The 21,220-nt window shown below is 59.7% G+C and overlaps 1 protein-coding gene across 4 annotated transcripts; it reads left to right on the plus strand.

The window, feature by feature from the left end:
* Positions 1–3,364: 3,364 nt before the first annotated feature.
* On the plus strand, positions 3,365–20,968 carry TRIOBP (TRIO and F-actin binding protein). 4 transcript variants are annotated; one of them, XM_082309517.1, is made up of 14 exons: positions 3,365–3,543; positions 7,402–7,458; positions 7,813–7,881; positions 8,337–8,426; positions 9,275–9,384; positions 9,831–10,392; positions 11,039–11,149; positions 13,142–13,289; positions 13,696–13,807; positions 14,275–14,434; positions 14,791–14,904; positions 15,217–15,303; positions 16,215–16,378; positions 18,298–20,968. In XM_082309517.1, the coding sequence occupies exons 1-13, from the start codon at positions 3,538–3,540 to the stop codon at positions 16,374–16,376; spliced, it is 1,788 nt and encodes a 595-aa protein (XP_082165643.1). In that variant the 5' UTR covers positions 3,365–3,537; the 3' UTR covers positions 16,377–16,378; positions 18,298–20,968. The 4 variants fall into 4 exon arrangements, with proteins under 4 accessions (XP_082165643.1, XP_082165644.1, XP_082165642.1 ...); XM_082309518.1 differs by lacking the exon at positions 18,298–20,968 and adding an exon at positions 17,593–18,269; XM_082309516.1 differs by lacking the exon at positions 18,298–20,968 and adding an exon at positions 17,114–18,270 and having other exon boundaries at positions 3,366–3,543.
* The last annotated feature ends 252 nt before the right edge of the window (positions 20,969–21,220 follow it).

A 21,220-nucleotide genomic window follows, 5' to 3' on the forward strand; every position in this document is an offset into this window, starting at 1 on the left:
AGCAGGAGCAGGGTCCGTGGGGGCTCTGCCTCGGAGCTGAGCCTGGCAGCAGCGGGACACACTGTGTGTGCCCGCAGGAAATCGGAGACCCTGGAGGCCTTCCAGGCCCTGGAGGAAGGCCGCGTGGACCGGCTCGATGGCAAGACCCCGGTGCCACCCAGCAAAGGCCGCCTAGTTCGGAGGCAGACCAGCCCCAGCCTGCCCAGGGAGGTGAGGCTTGCCTGTGTGGCGGGACCCCATCCCAACTCCCTGAGCTGGATTGCTTACCCCTGCCACATTTCGCTCTATTTCTGCCGCATGCTTCTCTCTTCCATTCCCCTGCTCCCCCTTCCCAGTATTCCCAGCCCTCCCCCTGCCATGGACCACGACACTCTGCTCTTAAATGGCCGCAGCCCCTTCACCCTTTGGGTGCTTCTCTTCAGTACAGGCTGGCTCTGTGCACAGGGATGCAATTGCTGTCTGGGGAATTATTTAACCAAACCATCTCCCAGCCCTAATCCCATCTTGTTCCCACTCACTGGCATTTTTTTTTAAGAGGATACTCTGCTCTCCTTCCTCCATGTCCCTAGGGCCAGCGGCTCTCCTGGCACCTCGAGCAGCGCAGCAGAGACCCCAGGGAGCCCCTGCGCTCCCCCAGCCCGGCTCGGCACCCAGAGAGGGCCAGCAGGAACCAGGGGGATCCCCCGCGCCCCGCCAGCCCTGGCTGGCTGCTGGAGAGAGGCAGCCGGAGCCCGCGCTCTGCAAGCCCAGCCCGCCGGTCGGAGAGGAGGGCAGGGGAGCCCGTGAGCCCTCCCTGGCGCTTGGAGAAAAGCTGGAGGAGCCGAGGGGAGCCCGGCCGCCCCCCAAACTCAGAGAGGGGCCGAGCCGCCTGGCAGGCAGGGGGTACGGGGCAAGGCCCGGAGAGGAAGAGCCGAGGGGACCCCTTGCACCCCATTGGCCTTGGGAAGGGCTCGGATAACAGCGGGCTGAGCCGGGCAGGGCCACCACCGCGGTCCCTCAGTCCTGGGAGACGTACGGAGAGCACGTGCAGAAGCCAAAAGGAGATCTCCCCTCCTGCCCCGGTGCGGGGGGCAGAGAGGCAACAGGTGAAACCGGGGGAGCCGCTGCGCCTCAGGGAGCCCGGGAAGCCATCCGAATGTGGCTGGCAGAGCCTCCAGGAAAAACTGCCCCCCTCTCACCCCGGGAAGGGCACTGGCAGTGACTGGAAAGGTCGAGGCAAGCCCCTGCACCCCACGAGCCCAACACGACCACTGGAGCAGGACTGGAGGGGACAGGGGGATGCCCACAAAGCGCAGGCATGGGAGAAGGACTGGAAGCACCAAGAGAAGCCCGTGTGCCATGCGGATGTGATGCGCCAGCTGGAAAGGAACTGGAAAAGCCCTGCTAGATGTCTGGACATAGGACTACAGCCGGATGACAGCTGGAAAAGGCCTGAGAGTCCAGCACAGTGGCTGGAGGACAACTGGAAGGGTCCTGAGCACACCCAAGACACAAACAACCCAGAGAAGCCATTGGAAAGCGACTGGGGGAACAAGAGGCTTCTCATTTATCACGTGAGTACGGCAGGAGCCAGAGCTGATGGGGACCCTGCCAGGCATAAAACTGGCAAGCACAGAGCGAGTGGGTCCCCTGGGTTGCAGTTCTGCGCACCCCGGCTCCCCCGGATCCTCTGCTTCCCCAGGGGAGCCATGCTGCCTGCCTGGCACTGGGAGGAGGGAGGATGCTTCTCCCTCTGGCCAGCGCCAGGAGGTGGATGCTCGGATCAGGGATACCAAGGTGAGGACTAAACCCTCATGGCTTCAGCTCCTGCTTTCTGTCCCTGCAGCCCCAGCTGGGTGGAGGCGCCTTCCCACGGCAAAGCAGCGCCGGCTCCTCGGGAAGCCCGCAGCCACGCTCGAATGCCCGTGAGAAGTGCAACAAGGTAGGGGCCAAGCCCTGGGAATGGTGAGGAAGGGCAGCTGCCCTTCCCCGGAGGTCACTGCGGGCAGCACCTGGGTCTCCAGCACTTGATCTGAGCGGGCTCAGCACAGTGCTGCCTTCCCGTGACCTCCTGGGCACGATGCTTACTAATGCCCCCCTTCCCTTCATCCTTTGCCCATTTCTCAGTTGGGGAAACTGAGGCACAGAGCCTTTTTTTAAAGCCAGAGAGGGGTGAGCAGTAGACCTCGGACTAAAATCTCAGTGTAGCTGCTTTCCTTCCCTTTATTATTGCCCGGTGATAAGACGGCACCAAGGGTTTTACGGGGATGAAGTGGGCTTTAGTAGCATGAAAGAAGATACGGTCAATTGTGTTGGCGTTCCTGGGATACCAAAAATGGTGCGAGAGCGGCTTTGGAAGGCTCAGAAAGTGTCCTGGGAGCCTGCGTAGCTGGCAGCTGTGCCCGAGTCCCTGCTGCCGTCCCCTCCGTCTGCGTCAGTCGTCTTGGCCAGGTTGTCCCCTGCTACGGCCTGGCTTTGCGCTTTATACAAGGACAAACGGCAGCCGGGCAGGAGGCTCCCAAAAGCCTCTGAAACTCGAAACTGGTGATGTCCCTTCCCTCGCCTCCCTGCCCCTGAGCTCCCCCTGCACAGCTGGGGCTGGTTCACCCCCCCTACCCCAGGTTTCTTGGGCGCCCCGCTCTGTGCCAGGCGCCTTTGCTTTGGCTTGCAGAGAGAAGCATCGCCTCGGCGCAACTGCGCAGTGGACCGTGGCGTTTCGTGATGCGCAGTCCCCTGCCCCCTTTCCACCGGGACCCTCTCCGGCAGTTCCCCCTCCCTAGGCGGGCTGGCTCTCTGGGGGCACCCGAGGCCCCCCGGGGCCTGCTACCGCCTCGGCCAAGATTGCAAATCGCTGCTTTAGGGGTTCATCTGGGGGGACGGGGGACAAAACCGAGCAGCTTCGGGAGCGAAGGTGAGGACCCCGCTGTGCGCACACACGCATCGGGAGTGCTTAAAATCCCTGCCTGTAAAAAATCCCTGCCTGAAAGAACACCCTGCCTGGCGGCGGGCTGGGCTCCCGGCGGTCCCTTCCCGGGGCGGGAGCGGCTCAGCCCGTCCCTCCCTGGGCTTCAACTTTGCCCGGGCCAGCGGGGAGGGAGGGGGACGCGGCTCAGCCCCAGCATCGCCCCCGTCCCGTCCCGTCCCGTCCCGTCCCGTCCCGCCGCCGCCCCTCGCCCCGGGGCCGGCCCCCCCTTTCCGTGCGGCCCGGCGGCCTCGCCCGCCTCGGCGGCTCCATTGGCTGCGGCGGGCCGGGGCGGCGGCGGCTGGCTGCCATTGGCCTGCCCGGGCCCTCCCAGGAAGTTTGGGGGGGGAGGAAAGAAAAGTTTTTTTGGGTGGGTTTTTTTTTCCCCCCTCCCCTCCCGTTTAATTTTTTTTTTTTTTTAATTAAAAAAAAAGAGGAAAGAGGCGAGCGGGGAGCGCGGGGCGGGCGGCGGAGCGGGCATGGTGGGGCCGCGGAAGCCGCCCGGCCGCTGAAGCCGCCCCGCCGCCCTGGCTGCCAGCGCCCGGCCCCGCCGCGACCCCGGCCCCGGCCCCGCCGCCGGCCGCGGCGCCCCCGCCATGACGGTGAGTCGGGACCGGCCCTCGGGGCTTGGGGTTTGGGCGGGGGGGGGGGTCTCCACCCGGCCGCTCTCCTCCCCCTCGGCCGGGCCTCGGGGGTGCCCGGCGGGACCCCGCGGGGCTGGGGAGGGGCGCGGGGCCGGCGGGGCCCCCAGCTGTCAGCCGCCGCCTCCCCGGGGTCCCTCCGCTCCCTGCCCGCCCCGGGCACCGCTGTTGCCCCGGGGACTCTGGCCCCGCCGGCTATCCGAGGCCGTGGCTGAGGCTCGGTGCCTCCTTGCCTCCCTTCCCCGTGGCCACCGGGCTCCCCTGCAGGGCTCCCCGTTGCCGCTCGGTAGAGTCGCTTTGTTAGCAGCACCCATAGACATCGGTAACGCCGCACGTAAGCGTGGACCGGGCTGAGGCCTGCCGAGCTCACCGCACCGATGACCGCAGTCAGATGCGGAATCCGCATCCCCCCCGGGCGTGGGGAGCTGCTGCTCCCTGTGGGAACCAGATGCGGTTTTAGGGCAGGGAGCGTCCCACCCCTGGGGCGAGCCTTCCTCCGTGCGGACGTCTGCCGGCCCCAAGAGGAGGGCTGTTGAGCACAGTAGGGTAATGGAGGTGACAGGCCGGGCTGTGCCCGCCGGCGTTTCACACGGGGGCGGTGGGAAGGGGAGAGCCTGTCGCCCGCTTGCTTTTGCAGCACGTACAGGTTCGGGAGCTGCATGTGTGCTCCAGCCTGGGAGCAGTTTTTCTTCCACCAAATTGAGCTGGAGCGGTTTTGCTTTGTGTTTTGGCCTGGGGCCCGCGCCTTGTGGAGCGGGTTCCCTTTTTGGAGAAGACACTGTGCTTTCCGGGAGGGTGAGAGCCCCTTGCACCGTCTCTTGGAGGAGAAAGGAGGCATCGCTCCAGGACCTGCGGTCCTGAGGAGCTTTTGGGAGCGGGAGGCACGGTGGTGGCAGAGGCTGGCGATGGAAGGAGCACACTTGACCATCCCGTCCCTCCCCTTGGACACCGAGCTTTCCCAGCCTGCTGCAGCCTCTTCTCTGCTTCTCTATCCTGGTGCCCCTGTACCACCCAGGAGCTATTCCTTCGCTCCCACCCAGTCCCCTTTCCTTCTTTGGTGTTTACATTCTTCAGATACTTGCAGGCTGTTATCACCTCCCCTGTAGCCCTTCTTTAGTCGGAGCAGGCAGCTGCCTCTCCTTAACCTGCTGTTGTAACCCAGTCCTTCCAGGTGTCACCTATGTCCCTGGCTGCTTGGGACACCCTCTGGTGCTTCTACCTGCCCAGCTGTGGGGCTGAACATATCACTCTGGTGGGTACGGATGCAACCAGGCAAAATCGCGGCTGCCACCTCCTGAGCCAAAGCCTCGCCATCCGCAGCCCCGAGCATTGTGCTGGGGGTGCATCCTGCCGCATCCTTGCATCTCCAGCACCCGGATTTCTCCCAGTGGTTTGGCTTTCCTGGACGTTTCCTCCTCCTACCGCCGGGCCTTTTTCTCTGGATGGGGGGGTTTGGTTTGAAGCCTGCTCTCTTCTCTGCCGGTATCCTGAACTCTTTATGCCAGATGAGGAAGCTGGATTTTGTTGTGGGGAGGGGGAGAAAAGTGGCTTTAAGCACTTCATGCATCAACTGATGCTTCGTCCTATGGTACCGGCCCCACTATGACAAGGATAGTTCAAAGCCAGTTCCAGAGCTGTGGCTCCGCATCGGGGGGTGGCAGGGAAAATGGGGCCAGCAGGGAAAACAGGAGCCCTGTGCAATTCACCCTCTTGAGAGAAGCCCTCCGGGAGGATTTTCTGGCCCCAGCACTGTGTCAGGGCAGCAGTTCTGGCAGGACTTTGCCGGTTTTCCCAGCAGCATAGTTGCCATTAATATTCATTATTTTGGCACCTTATGCTTTGGGATTGTAAATCCTCAGTAAGATGAGACCCAGCTGATCCATACAACAGCCCCAGCTAGGAGTCCTTTCGCTCCCTCTCTCCCTATCGTGTTTTTCTGCCTCTGCAGAGCCTGCCCGGCTCTCTTCTGCTGAGCGCACGTGCGTCCCGGGAGGGGGGAAGGTTGCGCCTTGACGTTTCGCCTCCTTTCCTTCCCTCCTACCGCTCCCAGTTCACAGCCGGAGCTGAAGTCACCGGATTGGAAGGGATAACGGGAAAAAGGGTGGAGCTGCTGCCACGGGGAAGGAATTCATTTTCAGGGCACTTTTTCAGGGTGGCAGCGGGGCCAGCGCGACGTCTGGGTCCGTAGGGATGGGGATGCACGCATCCCCCTCGTCTCCCAGCTGCCAGCAGCACCAGTCACCTCTGCCGGAGGTGAGGTGTGGGAGCCCCCCGCGCCCTTTCGCTCTGGTTTCCCTGCCTGCCTCCCTTCCCGGGTGGCTTGGGGCCACTGTCGGATGCTTCTGGCCAGGCCTGAAGCTGTAGCAGCTGGTGACCCTCCCCTTGGCAGGCCTCCCCATGCCTGCTCAAACCAATAGTCGGAGCGCCAGGGTGGGCCGGCACGTACTGGGCTCTTGCCGCCCCGTAACCTTGGGTGTAACCCAAGAGCAGCAGCTCAGTGAGATGAAAGCAGAGGAAGGCTCGGCCCGGCTGGGCAGCCAGGGAGCTGGGCTTGTGGGGCAGCCACAGCCAGCTGCCGGCTCATTCAGGGGGCCCGGAGTGGCCAACGGCTCGCCAAGCCACCCCTTCTCGCCAGCTCGGTCTCAGGTTGTGGTTGTGGCACGTGGGGACTGCTGGTGGCTTCTCTGGGGCTGGCAGGTCTGGTGCAGACTGCTGGGAGGTCCAGCTCTGGCACCGTCACCTCTCCAGCACTGTCCACACCTGGTTCGGCTGCAGAAGAAGGGGCAGATCGGCAAACTCTGGCTTCCTGGGGAGAAGAGGTGTTGGGCTGAATTATTTGGTGGTGCAACTTCTCCAGAGCCAGCAGGGTTGGGAGGAGGAGCAGCTTGAGCCTGTTTGGCTGAGGGCAAAGCCAGGGAGAGCGGTTCCCCTGAGTCAGCTCTCCGGCACTCCACCTTGGGAAGGAGATAAACTGGTTGGGATGCTGCATCAGTGGCGTGAGGTTAGGAGGAGGCAGGGAGTGGGGGGAAACTTCTTTCTAGCACGGGGTGATCTGGGTGAAACTCTGTTCATCCTCATCTTCGGTAGCTGTGGCCGAGGCTGGGCAGAGGGCAGGCTCTGCAGTGGGAGGGAGCAGAAAGAGCTGGGTGGTAAGCAGAAAGAGCCCCCAGCATCTCAGAGAGGACTGAGTCTTGGAGAGGGTCGAGTCTGGGAGAGGATCGAGCGCTAGTTGTGACTCTGATTTCATCTCTACCCTGGGGCACATCGTTTAAAGGCAATGTGTTTTCACAGCTGTTAAATTGCCTCCTATACATTTGCGGTGAGGGCTGTTTCATGGAGAGCTGCTTGCATCTTTAATAAATGATTGGTGGTGAAGTTACCAGAGGGACGTAGCTCTGAGGCACAGATGGCCAGGGTTTGGTCAAGGCGTGTCTGGTTCTTTGCGACTTTGCCTCCATCTCCGAGCCAAGCAGCACAGCAGTCCCTTCTGCCCGCTCTCCTTGTCCCTGCCTTCCCCCTTCTCTAAATAAATACCTCTGAGGCACCTTGTGGAAACCTCCCTGCTGCATATTTTCCTTTAATTTTTTTTAAACCTCTTTCCTTATCTCCTGCTTCCTCTTACAGGAACGACTGCCTGCTGCTGAGAGCTAAATCCAGTCCTCCTTCGCCACTGGGTCCTACACCCCCATGAGTTTCCTAAAAGCAATGCCGGGCTGTTCCCACTTGTTCTGCCACTGGGGATTCGCCTTCCACTCCCAGCATGAAAAGCCCTTTTGTGGGTCACTCCCAGGCAGTAACCCTCTGTTTTGTCCTTTCCAGCCGGATCTCCTCAATTTCAAGAAGGGATGGATGTCCATCCTGGACGAGCCAGGAGAGGTAAGCCCGAGGCGGGGGTCTGCCTCTTCCCCCAGCCCCTGCTGCTAGAGATCCCCCAGCAAGCAGCAGATTCCCTTCCCCCTCCCTCGCTGAGGTCACTCCCGTTGGGAAAGGCAGCGAGAGCCTTTGGTGGAGGTGCCTTGCCCTGTGTGCGGGCACGGAGGTTCACCCAGTGCCCCTCTCCCAGCCGAGGGGCACGAGGGGGAGTCAGAAGGGATGTGGAGGAGGGGGAAGAGAAGGCCAAGAGGATCCTGTGCAGAGCGTCCCTCCCTGTTCCTACGCTTCCCCTGGTAACTGCCTATCCATTTCCCTCCTGTCTTTTCCCTTCCCTCCCCCTGCCCGATCCGCCTGCAGTGGAAGAAACATTGGTTCGTGCTGACCGACTCGAGCCTGAGGTATTACCGGGACTCGAACGCGGAGGAGGTAAGCAGGGCCAGCCTTTCTCCAGCCCTCTCTTCGTTCCCGGTCGGGGGGAGAGGAGCACAGCCCTGGCATGACCGGCGTGCTCCCGGGAGAAGCGGCACCATCCTCTCCCCCTGAAAGGTGCCAGAGGTGGCGAGCTGCTCTTTGCCAAGGGGTGAGGAAGAGGATGGGTGTCTGGAGGCAGGCTGGTGAAGCCTCGGGGGGCTGTCAGTGGTGGGAGGTGAGGAGGAGGGCTGGTCCTGTGGCTGGGCATCTCGGACACTCTCCATCCACACTGCTGGCTGCCGCTCAGGTTAAAAGAGGCCATGCTGTGCCAGGGAGCTGAGACTGTCTCCCGGAGAGCTGTGGGGTGAAGGCAGAGGCAGCGGGCGCTTTGGTTAGGGTGCTGGCAGGTGATGGGGGCTTTTTCAAAGTTGGGTTTGCACTGATGTCCTAGCGGGTCGCTGTGCTTGCAGGCTGATGACCTCGACGGAGAAATAGACCTCCGCTCCTGCACGGACGTGACAGAGTTTGCAGTGCAGCGCAACTACGGCTTCCAGATACACGTGAGTGTCCAGCACCACATGGGCACGGAGCAGCGGCACCAAGGGACACCGGGTGGGAATGCGTACTCCCTCCCCCTGCCAAGATGCTGAGAGGCAAGCCGTGCAAACCTTGTGCCAGGATGGTGGCCCAGCAGGGCTGGTTGGTGACACGTGGGTGGCAGTGCTTAGGGACAAGAGTGCTGCCTGTCTGCAAAGGAAGGGGGAGGAGGAGGCTTTGCAGGGCTGGCCAAAGGTGATGCTGGAGGCAGCCCAGGAGCCAAGTTAAACGTCAGGAGTGTTTACTTGACCTGTCAGCCAAGGCAGCTTCTCTAGCGCCATGGGGAGGGAGCAGTGAGCACAGCAGATCTCAGTGTAGCCTGGCTGACCATGCTCCGAGTAACAACCTGTGCTCCGGATCTGGCCCCAGTACAATCCCGTCCTCAGCTACTTAGCGTAGCAGTGGGAGATGGCTGCTAAGGCAGTGCAAAACCCAGTGGGTGTGCAGGGTTGAGCACTTTCTGGTCTGGGTTTCCCTGCTGTACCCCAGCACTGGTGCCCAGCTCCCAGCACCTGAACGACTGGATGGTACCAGCTCACATTTGGCCAAATGTGCCGGCAAAGTTGCTTTTGCTTTTGCTTGGAGATGGTCTCGCAGCGGACGTGTGACGGGCTTTCCCGCAAAGAGCACGTCTCTGCTCCCACCCCTCCACCTGACCCCAAAAACATGGGAGCGTTCGAGACAGCACGTGGTCTCTCTGGCACTGTCCACCACCCATGTGAGTGGGTGCCTGGGGGTCTCGGGGAGTGAGCGGGAGCTGCTTGTGCCTCTGTCAGGCTCTGACAGGGCCTCCATTGCTTCCCTGTTGCAGACGAAGGATGCCGTCTTCACCCTGTCGGCGATGACCTCGGGCATCCGGCGCAACTGGATTGAGGCCCTGAGGAAGAACGTGCGCCCAGTCAGTGCTCCGGATGTCACCAAGTAAGAGCTGCCCCGCACTGCTTCTCTTCCCTCTCTTGCTGCCCCTCTCCCCTGGCAGGCAGGGACTGGAAAGGCCCCTCTGGAAATCCGGCCGCTCCCAGGTCAGCCCTGCCCTCCACTCCTCCTGAACATGGCCTGGAGACACCATCCAGTGGCGGCGGTTGAGAGCCTGATGATTCCAGTCTTGCACCCACTTTTTGCCTCACCACATCAGTTTAGCCTGGTTTCTCCACCAGCATGGCTGGAACTGGGGGCGAATCCTCCCTGCCCCATAGAGGAACCCGTTTCCCCAAGGGATGGGATGCTACAAGTCCAGCTCCAAGCTCAGGGTGGGGTTTTGTAAGGCTGGACTGAGCAAGAGCTGAGCCTTGGGCAGCTAGCGATGCCTCTGCCAGCTCCTTCCCCACGCGGCACCTCTCCTTCACCAGCTGCTGCTCTGCTTTCAGGCTCTCAGACTGCGATAAGGAGAACTCCTTCCGTAACTGCATCCCCCAGAAGGGCTCCCTCCGGACGGAGGAGCAGCAGCAGCGGCCGGGCTCGGGCTCCGAGGGGAACTCTAAGGGCGGTCACTGGAAGGCGGATGGGCAGCGCCATGCCTTTGACTACGTGGAGCTGTCTCCCTTGCCACAGGACCCCGGGAATCAGGGGTCCCCGCAGAGGACAAGAGGGAGCTTGAGGATCTCCGACCGAACTCCTAAGCATGAGGAGCTGGAGCGGGATCTGGCTGTCCGTTCGGAGGAGAGGCGGAAATGGTTCGAGACCCCTGATGGCAGGGTCCCAAATAGTGATGGCCTGGTGGGGGACTCTTCCCGTAAGGCGGGGGAGCAGGACCTCCCTGCTCCCCCGCTTTCGGAGGACCAGCGGATTCGGCTGAATGAGGAGATAGAGAAGAAGTGGCTGGAGCTGGAACGCCTGCCCTTGAAGGACTCGCGGCGGGTGCCCTTGACAGCACTGCTAAACCAGAGCAAGGGGGGCCACGGAGACACCAACGAGGCGCTGAAAAAGGAGGTAAGATCATCCCTCCTCTCTGAAACTGGTATTCTGGTGGCCCCTTAGTGTGGTCCCTGGCAGCAGGAGGCTCTGGAGGAGAGCAAGGCAGAGGTGCAGAGAGATGTTCATTCTTTCTGACTCCATATGCCGCCCCTCGAGTGCATGGGAGCTTTTTCAACCAGGTAATGCGAGGCCAGAGACCTGCTCTCGCACGCCTGGAGAGGTTCCCCAGGCCATGTTTTGGTCCAGGATAAGTTAGTTGGTGGCACTGCTTGCGTGGAGTTTGTGTTTCCCAGGAGTACATCCACAGCCTGTCTTCTCTGGCTGTTCCCAAGCCTGTAAGCGCTTCACCTGCCAGCCTTTGAAAGGAGCCCTGCGCTTGTCTGTCATCCCAGCTAGATGCGCAGTGGTGGTTTGCTCCAGCCTGGATCCACCTGTGGAAGTTGGGATGTCTCCTCCCCTCCTTGCTAGCACTTACTGGACTGGGGCCGGCTTTGCCGGTTTGGTCCCTTGGTGGTCTGCCATTCCCATGGGAAGCAGACATCTCCTTTGGCTGTGTGTGGTCCTCCCCATCCCTAAACCCGGGGTTCAGATGCAGCACATCAGTTGGGTCGCGGCACTTTTCCACCCCTGGCTGAGTATCTCTCTCCCCTCCGTGGCACAGGTCCAGTCGCTGCGAGCACAGCTGGAGTCCTGCCAGGCCCGAAATGAGAGCCTTCGGGAGGCGGCGAAATCCCAGGGAGACGGCCACGTGCCCCGGGGATACATCTCACAGGTGAGCAGGGCGCCGGACACGGGACCATGGAGTCACTCCCAGTCCCAAACTGGGAAATGTCAGGACTCAGCTCATTGCTGAGTAGGTATCGCTAATCATTGGGTTGCCATGGTGACCCTAACTGGGCTCATTTGTAATCAATGTTAGTTATATAAAGGCTGGTGTGTGTTGCCTGGCCTTAAAGGGCCCAGAGAATAAACAGGGAGAAGGAGGAGGAGAGTTAGGGGAGGAGTGCAGGATCTGTGCCCTGCTTTGTACGTGGGCACGATGCTGGCCTGGCCTGGGCTGGGGCGGTGAGCCGTCCCCATTGCTCAGGAGTGGGTCAGCAGCTTTCTGGGTCTCCAGCCGAGCCACCGCACGTTCCCTGGTGGTTTGCAGCTTGCCCCATGCAGTTCTTGCTAACAGGGGTTCCTGAATCCCTCGTTCAAAGCAGCCCGTCAGGCCCTGGGGAGCTCCTGTCCCTGCCACAGCCACCTGAGCCCTGAAGGTCACTTTGACAGCAGAGCCCGTTTGTTTGCTGGGACGGCACATGGGGAGGCCTGCAAAGCAGAGTTTGTTCAGGCTTCGGCCTCTCACTTCTCTTTGTTTATTTATTTTCCCCACCATGTACTCATCCAAAGCAAGCGGGGTCACATCCCGCAGGGATTTCCTGGGGGGTGGCTGCCGTTCCACCACGTTGTGGGGATTTCAGGATCTGCCATATGTGTTGAAAGATACCAGGGAGGGGGAAGGAACTTGGGGCTGGTGAAGCCCGTTGCAGTGGATTGGCTGTAGAAAGAAACCCGTGAGTCCCGCGGTGCCCAACCCTACCAGGTACCCGTCGCTCTGTCATGTTGATTTAATATTTACAGCTCACAGGCCTCTTTATGGTCAAAAAAAGCAAAAGGAGTGGGGAGGAATGGCACCTTATCTTCCTAAGAACTTGGCTCAAAAGGCCAGCATTTCACGCCTGGGCTCATTCTCAGTCTGCTAAGGTTCGCAGCCAGCCCATGGGCAGATCACTAAGTTGATCCCTCGCCTTTTCCTCTCCTTTGGTTGACCTGTGAAGCTTCCCAGCTTCCCCATCTCAGTAGGGGGGAGCAGCCAGCAAGGACTTGCATTCCCACAGCATGTTGCAGCGCCCTTAATATCAGCCTTTGCCTTAGTACCAGGAGAAGGAATGGGAGAGCAGGGGGCTGTTGGGGGATGTGATGGCTTCTTGGCTCTTTGCTGACATCTTAGAGGCCTTCGCTTTTTAAAATAATACTCTGGCACGGTTTGGTGGTAAGTCCTTTCCAAGGGGCTTGGGGTGGTGCTGCTAGGGTCTGCAGGGAGAGCGGAGGCGTAGCTCCGTGGTGGGAGGCGCTTGCTTTGCTGTAACACCAGTTAACTACAGCACTTGGTGTTGAAAGAACCATCCCCTCAGTCTCAGAGCCATCAGAAGGGAGGGCAAGCCGTGCGAGGAGGATCCCTAACCATGAGGCTTTGGGGAGGGCTCTTTGGCAGCCTCCATCGGGCCACAGGACAGTGCAGGGGTGTCAGTTTTCAGGAGAAGAGGCTCAGTTTTCATTGATTCTGGGGGATGCTGCTTCATTTAAAAGGCAGATACTGAGACGTGGCTCCCGCTGTTGATCTCCTCCAGCCAGGCAGTGCAGCCTGGTGGAGGGGTATGATCTGGGATGCTGGGTACATTATTCCCAGCTCTTGGCCCAAGAGAAACGTTCCTGTCGTGCTGCTTCACTTTTAAGAAGAGCAAGAGGAATGTTTCTTCCTCTGCATAGCATGGGGGGCTTGCAAGATGTGTGGCCCTGTCAAATGGTTGTGTTCTGTGATAAAAGTGCCACCTCACTTTCACTTTTTCTTCTGAATTGGTCTTGCTTCTCTCAAAATGGCCCTGGACTTGGGTGAGGTTTGCAAAGCCAAATGTCAGCCCAGCCAGGTGCCTGTTGTGGCCTGAGCCCCTGCATGCCTAGGACCTTTGAGTCCCTCACCCTCCTTTCCCTGGCACGGCAGGAGGCCTGCGAGCGCAGCCTCGCCGAGATGGAGTCGTCCCACCAGCAAGTGATGGAGGAGCTCCAGAGGCACCACCAGCGGGAGCTGGAGCGGCTGCGACAGGAGAAGGAGCGGCTCCTGGCAGAGGAGGCTGCGGCAACAGCAGCAGGTAGGAGCGGACACCAAGCCGTGCCCTTGATCAGGTGGGTCCCTCCCGCCTCTTCCAAATGTCTCTTGTGAGAAACCAGTCATCTGGAGTCATGCTGCTGACCCTACTGGTGTGAGGCTGATGCTCAGCACCTTCTTGAAGGCAGGCAGGACTGGCAGAGGTGGCAGGGATCTCCCATGCTGCCCTGTGTTAGTCTCCTTAGCAGCGCTTGGTGCATCAGGATGATCCTGAGGTGTGGAGAAGGTGGGGTTGCTCCGAGGGCAGAAGGGATGGAGGGGGAACTTGCAAAGATAGGTCTGGGAGCCTGCAGCAGCAAGAGCTTGGCTGGTTCCCTGGCTTGGTTTCCCCAAGATGTGCCGGAGCTGGCACAGCCTGATCCCCCATCTCCCATTGTCACCCTCCGCAGCCATCGAGGCACTGAAGAAAGCCCACCGGGAGGAGATGAATAAGGAGCTGGGCAGGACGCGAAGCTTCCAGCAGTGCGGCTCAGTCTCAGATGCCCTCCAGAAGCAGCACCAGTAAGAAACCACCTCTCCCGCTCCCCTTGCCCAATGCTGCTGCCCGGTGCTGGTGTCACCGCACCCCATCTGCGGCCGTAGCCCCTAGCTGTCCCCCCTGCCACCTCCCCAGCTCCCTCCCTGGGGGCGGTGGGTGTCCAACAGTGATTGCCAGGGCTGCTGGAGCTGTAGGGCAGGGAGGTTTATCCCCTGCTTGGCTATTTTCCCTATAGCACCTCTGTCTTCCCTATGGCTTCTTCCCTCTATTTTCTTTACGGAAAGCTCCTCCATTTCTCCTGCATGGCTTAAAGCTCCTAGAAGCATCACGCTCACGTGCGGGAAGGTGGGAACTGAAGCGTTGGTCCACAGGGGACGTTATTTTGTGCCAATGAGTGATGTGGGCAGAGGCTGCCCGTGGCAGGGGGGAAGGCGATGCCAGGGGCCAGCGAGGATTGCGGGGCAGCGATGAGCTGGTGCTTCTTTGACAGGTTGGATGTGGATTCCCTGAAGCGGGAGCTGCAGGTGCTTTCTGAACAGTACTCCCAAAAGTGCTTGGAAATTGGGGAGCTCACCCAGAAGGCAGAAGAGCGGGAGCAGACGCTGCTGCGCTGTCAGCAGGAGGGGAAGGAGCTCCTCCGGAAAAACCAGGCAAGAGAGGGGCTTTCCCTGCCAGTAGAGACCGCAGAGCACGTTCCTCCCTTGCACAGCACAGCCCCTCTATTAAAACTCCCCTATTTGTTCGTATTTCTTCCCTTCTGAGATTTTATCATCAGAAAGAAAAAAAATTAAGAGTTAGAGGCTGTAGATGGGCCTGTCTTAACTATGGTGTTTAATATTGCGAGTGTATTCTTTGCTGCTGGTTGTAGGTGCTGCCGTCACGTATGGGCAGAGGGTTATAAGGAGGTCTCTGAGCTGGGGGTAGGGCTGGCATGAAGATGGAGAGGTCAGGACAGCGGAGAGGCCCATGCCCTGGCTACCCTGACATCTTTTGTTTTTTCCCACAGGAGCTGCAGACCCGCCTCTCGGATGAGATCGGGAAGCTGCGAAGCTTTATTTCATCGCGGGGCTCTGGGGACCGCTCTCCACACAACAACGAGCGGAGTTCCTGCGAGCTGGAGGTATGGCGGCGCCCCGAAGCTGCCCCGCTGCCTCCATCCCCACCCCGTGCCGGGGGTCTCCTCCTCACCGCGGTTTTGGCTTGGAGCGGGTGGGAGGGGGGTGCCGGATGGAGCAGCGGGGCCGGCGCAGGAAGGAGGTACGCAAGCTTCCCCTCCGCCGCTCTCCCGGGGCGCTCGCGACGCTTCCTGCCCCAGCCCTCCTGGCCCTTCCTTCCTTTTCCACTGCCGTGCTTGCGCTGGGGCCCGCCAGCCTTTCCGAGGCGGTGGCTCTTGAGTCACCTCTCGTTCCTCTCTCCCCCCTCCCCGGCCCAGGTGCTGTTGCGGGTGAAGGAGAACGAGCTCCAATACCTAAAAAAAGAGGTGCAGTGCCTCCGGGAGGAGCTGCAGATGATGCAAAAGGTCAGTGTTTTCTGGGAGGCATTGGGAAAGCAGCAGGAGAGGGGAGGGAGGGGAGCAGCAGGGCTGCATGTCAGCAAGGTTCGGCTGGGCTTGATGGGATGCTCAGGCCAAACACTCTTGTCACCTGTGCTCCTCGTCCCTGCTCGCTCCCGAGCACATAGCAACCACGTGCTCCGAACAGCGTGGGCTGGCGTAGACTTACCTTGTACAAGGCAAATATCACGGAGAGTTTGCTGCTGGTTTCCCCAGATGTATGTACATATAAGCATGGACAAGCCAGGAGCCCTTCTTTCCCAGGTGGGAAGCCCGGATGAAGCCTGCCCAGCACTCCGCTTTGCCAGCCACCTTCTGTTCCCCTAGTTGTCCCCTCGCTGGGTGGACGTGTGTCCTTGGGCATCATTGCTGGGTGTGCTGCTCCCTCCACTGGCAGCAGCTCCTGCAGAGGGATTTTCAAAGACCCCTGCCAAAGGGAAACATGAAAGAGGCTTTGAGACTCAGTGATGCTCCAGGATTTTACAACTTTCTCACTTAAGCTTTTTGCTGTATAAGTGGCTGGGACCAGCCCTTTCAGCAGCCTGCATCTCTGGTGGGTTTATTTTTCCCATACAGCTGGCCCAAAAACACACAGCTATGGTAAAGCCCACATCACCTCCTCAGTCCGATGCTGCAGATCCCCACTGCTGCAAGACCAATGACTGCATTCCTCCCCAGCCTGGGGTTTGGGAAGCCCTACCTCCACACTCTTCTTCTGAATGGTTTCTGCGTGGCCTGAATTGGGATGGGCTTCAAACCCAGGGCTGGCTCTCCTCTCCTCACCTGCTGGCCCTTCTCCTGCTGGGCTCACCTTGCCACCCCCCTCCCTAAATAATATCAGCCCTAAAACCTGCTGACCCCTCTCCCTGCCCTGGCAGGATAAGAGATTTGCCTCAGGGAAATACCAAGACGTCTATGCAGAGCTGAATCACATTAAGGTGCGCTCGGAGCGAGAGATCGAGCAGCTGAAGGAGCACCTGCGCCTGGCCATGGCAGCTCTGCAGGAGAAGGAGTCGCTGTGCAACAGCGTCGGCGAGTAACGGTGAGCACCGGGGATGCTGTGATGTCCCCTGCGGGTGCAGGTGGCTGAAACTGGCTGCCCCACTTTGACAGGGGGATGGAAGCTGCCGGTTCCTCCTGCTCCACTCAGTGCTGAGACTTTAGGCTTAAACTCTTCCTTCTCTGCTTCTTGCATCCTCTCGTCCTGCACCTCTGCCCCTCCTGCTGTCCCTGATGTTCTCCCAAGGTCCCCAGCCCACTTCTCGCTGTGCTGCTCTTGATGCTCCTGCAGCCAGCACCAAGCGCTGCTCAACCAGGAGGTGGGAGCCAGCCACATGCTGGCCTTCGCCCTGTGGCTTGGGTGACAGCATGGGGGCAATTATGTGCTGCCTACGTAGGTGATGTTTCTGCTGCGTTCACCTTTGAAGTGGTTTCCCTATCGCAGCACGGAAATTTTAGGTCTGCATCAAAGCAGCCCTGACTAGACTCAGCCCTCCTCCCACACTCGCCTGCGGGCATCCCTGCCCGCAGCTGGGGAGGGAAGCAGGGTGACAGGAACAAAGGTGTCCCGTTGTCTGGAGCGCTTCTGCTTCTTGCTTGGATGTCGTGGCCATCGGGATTGGGGTCACCCTGCTCTGCCAGCGCTTGCTGGTGGGTGCCGAGATGAGTGGGTCTGTAGCAGGGCGCCAGACAGCCATCTCCCAGGGGAGCGGAAGGGACAGCATTTCTGTGCTTGGTGGAGTCTTTCTAAACCATTTCTGGTTTTGTCTCCCTCTAGGTCTGCTCTTCGTTTGTTTATCTGTTCTTGTTTTGTATTTGCTCCATTCCTCACTTGCGGGGAGGGGGAGGTTGAATCCCATCCGTTATTGCCTTGGCAAGGAATCCCACCCACCCCCCAGCCTCCTCACTCCCCTCCCAAAGCTTTTTTGATGAACCCCTTTTGCCTGCATACCTGAGCACATTGTTTGGACTGGCTCCTTACATGCACCTTCTTCAGGATTTTATATGTGAAAAGTATATTTTATAGAGGAATTTTTCCCCCCTGGGGAAGAAGGGGAAGAGGAGGGGGAAAACTTTTACTACATCACCAGCATTTTCTAACCTGAAAAGGAGAATCTGGTTTCCCCCCCCTCCCCAGCCCCATTGCTCCCGGCCACGTAGCCACCTTCGGCACATATTCCCTCTCTTCCAAATATCTTCGCGGCCCCCCTGGGATGTACGGCGACGACCACACTCCCCCACCCGTGCCACCCCCAGGGACCTGTGAAGAAGACATGCAAGCCATAGGAGGGAGCCGCCGGGGCAGTCTGCCATGGATGTGCTTGCCTGGGACTTTTGAAAGAGGAGACCTTGGCAAGAGTCCGCATGATCGAGCTCTCTCCGTGACTGTCCTTTGGCTCCTTCAAGAACCTGAACTGGCAGGAGCCCAGAGGCATGGAGTCTCTCCTTTCTGGGGAAGAGGAGCTGTGAGGCTGCTACTGCACCCGCCGGAGCCAGCCCCCCCCAAGGTGGCAGCTGCTGCTGCTCTGCTACGCCCTTCAACTTTTAACTTAATAAAATCTTCCCCTTTCGCTGAGAAAAATGTGTTTGTCAAGGGGTGCATGTCCCTAACCTGGTACGGGGGGGTGTCATTTTTCCAGGTCATTTTTTTCCTCTGGATTTGGGAAGGGAAAGCAGTGGGAGCACCCCCAGCTGGAGAGCAAGAGGAGCCCTGCAGTGCCCTTATCCAGCTGTCTGCTCCACCTTGGGGTCTGGGGGCAGAAATAATCCACGACACCACTCTGAAAATCCCACATGGACCCTCAGCCCCATGGAGCAAGAGCTGAGCCTGGGCTGTGTTAGTAAATCCAGTATTGGGGGGGGCAGGTGGTGCTGCAAATACCATATACTGGGGGAGAGCAGAGGGATCTCAAATGCTTTTCTTCTAGTGTTTTTGGGTGAAGCACTTTGCTTTTTTGGCAGGATGGAGGACCCTGGGGTGACTGCTCCTTGTTCAGCCCCATCCCAATGTAAACGTGAGCTGTTGCTCTGCAGAGAGGCTGCTGGCAATTACGGAAGAGCCCTAATTGTGGGCTTGTGCCGAGGCTGGAGGTGCCGTCTGAAGAGGGGAAGGCAAAGGGCTCGAGGAGGACCCTCGGATGGAGGTGACGGATGCGTCGGCTGGGAGGCTGGAGTACTGCGAGGCGTGGGGATGGGAGCAGGGTGTAAGGATGTGGTGGCAGCCACAATGAGGAGAGTTAGGGCAGCACGCCTTCACTCAGCATGTGATAACCTCGCTGTGGTATCAGTGGCCCCTGGGGCAAGGGGGTGCAGGCAAGTACAGACCCCCTCATCCACGGGCACGGCTGCAGCGACTGCTTTCCCTAGGTAAGGCAAGCTGCTTCGTAAGTCACAAATTCCGGTAAAACTGGGTTGCAGGCTTTCGTCACGTGCACGAGGCCCTTGGGCAACCCAGCGGATGGTGCAAGAGGCCCCACGCTGAGCTCAGCAGCCGGCTCCCCATCGCGCCTGTGCAGAGCCAGGGCTTGCTCTCACTGCTGCTTGGCCTCCTGCCTCTGGCCTAGAAACCCTCCCGTCCCTGCACTGCCCAAGGTCCAGGCTTTTCCCTCTGCCTCCCAGCAGGACGTGGCTGTTGCCATCAAGTATGGGACAGGGCGAGCATTCGGGATGCCGGGGCCCTGGGATGGGAAGCAAGGCAAGAGGCAATAGAGCAGCTCAGGGCAACTGCTTCCAGGCTGCAGGGCTTGGTCTTGCCATGGGGGATTGGTAGGGACCAAGAGAAGAGGAAAAAAAGTAGGGTTCGGGGTACAGTGTTGCGAGTTGAGGGATGTGTGCGTGGTTTTAAGAAAAAATAAGTGCTGAAGCAACAGTCTGTGTGGTCATACCTACCTCTGGGGGAGGAAACCCCCAAAAGTGGGGCACTGGGGGCAAGCGGAGGGTGAGTGAGGGGTGAACCGCAGACTGCTGGTGCCTGCGGCTCGACAGCCCCTTCGCTGAGGGGTTCGGTATCTTGTGTTTGTTTGGGTTGCTTCTTTGGCGTGGTATGTTTTTCTTGGTTTTTTGGTTTTTTTTTCCCCTTCCTGACTGGGGGCTGGTGACCCCGATAAACGTGTCACGTAAGCGCGGGCAAAATGTGCGGGTGCCTGACATGCGGCCAAGCCGCCCCTCCTCGAGGCTCTACGGCTGCAGATCAGCTGCCAGCCGGGCAGGAGCGTCCCGTCGTCCCGGGGTGATGGGGGACCGCCGCCTCCCAAACTGGTGCGGCATTAATCAGGCAGCCCCCATCTCCCCTGCGGCGGGGCGATATGGCCTCCCTGTCGTCTCTGCATTGCTATCTCCTGGGTGCAGGGGAGCTGGGTGGGGAGAGGAGACAACCAAAATGCCCGCGGGCGACAGGCGTGATGGCCGGCAGAACCCAAAAAGCATTCCAAAGCGATGCTTGTACCCCATCCGCTTGCTCTCAGCTGGGTTGTGACTGCGAGAAATGTCCCAGCCTCAAGCGCGGAGCAAACCGCAGCCATGCGGGCACCCTGGTCGCATGAGAGCCAGCATGCCGGCTCGCATGAGCTTGCCCTTAAAAACCAGCTCGTACATCTTTTAAAACAATGGTAATCAGTTGAGCAGCCAGAGGCAATGCCCCTTCGCCATTTATTGGCATCATTAAAGCCCGCTCTGCTGTTAGCGGTGGCCAGGCTTCGCACTGGGCTGACCACCGCTGCATTGCACGCCAAGGGCTCAGGGCTGAAGCTCTGATGAGCACGATTGGAAAATCAGCTAATTTCCCTGTTTTGCCACTCAAAAAAGCACTGGAGCACTTGGATGTGAGTGCCAGTGAGGCCACGTCCCACTGCTGGGGATTTTGAGCCTCTCTTTGAAAATGGAAACGAGGCAAAATAAAATGTTGTCGCTGGCATTAGTTGCCAGAAGTGCCCCGGTGCGCTCGGATGCCGATGAACAGCCGTCCTGCCCCTACAAGGCAGGGGTTGTTACCTGGCGGATCCATAGCACCTCCATGATGGATGCAGTTTGACCAATTAAGACAAAATCCACAGCTGGAGGTGCATAAATCCTTGCGGGGTCCAGTTGAACACAGCATGGGGAAGGAGGGGAAGGTAAATGGGATTACGGAGAGGATTCCTCTGCCAGGCTCTGTCCTCTGGGGTTCATTGGAGAAGCAGTATTTCCCAATTTCTCTGCCACCTAATGCCAGAAATGGGAGGCACAGGAGGCTTGGAGCAGTTGGGTAGCTCTTCTCAAGGAGAAAAGGGGGTGTGGGGGGTAACCCACCCCACCCTGGGCATGGTAGCAGGTTCCTGTGGCCAAAAATACAGGCACGAGCCCAAGCTGGGCATGGGGGACTGGGTGGCCCATGGGAATAATTTTTCCTTCTGGATGAGCCCCACTATGCTGCCTGCAGTGGGGTGCTGGTGGTGCTGGGCCCCACTTCCCAGAAGCAGCAGGGCTTGCATTGCCCTGCAGCATCTGCTTCCCGCCTCCAGCCGTGGCATCCGCCAGGGGCCGAAAACACCTCTCGATCCTGGCCAGCTCATGTTAAGGGCGCATCGCTGTAACAGTGCAGGGTTCAAGGGGTGCTTTCCAGCATCAAGTGGGGAGCTTAAGGGTTACCTTGACTGGGATCCCCGCCATGTGCAAGGCCAGCAGCAGCCTGATGAGCTGTGACCACCCGTACGCCGTCCCTCCACTGAGTCACTTGGGGGCACGGGATCTTCCTCCTATTTTGACTGGCTAAAAATTAGGGAGCTAGTTTGGATGAAAGGGTCGGAACCCCACACACATAGGGGAGAGGGTGTTTGCCTGCTGGCAGTGGCACCCACCAGAGGAGGCTGAGCAGCCCTGGTCGGCTGCAGGAGCTGCCCAGGTGACC

This window comes from Platalea leucorodia (assembly GCF_965183815.1).
Source record: "Platalea leucorodia genome assembly, chromosome: 4".
Taxonomy (NCBI): Eukaryota; Metazoa; Chordata; class Aves; order Pelecaniformes; family Threskiornithidae; genus Platalea; species Platalea leucorodia.

Bases quoted from the DNA above. Each gene is read 5' to 3' on its own strand.
- TRIOBP (XM_082309517.1), top strand. The intron at 10,393-11,038 runs GTAAGATCATCC...TCCGTGGCACAG, and splicing joins ACGAGGCGCTGAAAAAGGAG to GTCCAGTCGCTGCGAGCACA. The intron at 15,304-16,214 runs GTCAGTGTTTTC...CTGCCCTGGCAG, and splicing joins AGCTGCAGATGATGCAAAAG to GATAAGAGATTTGCCTCAGG.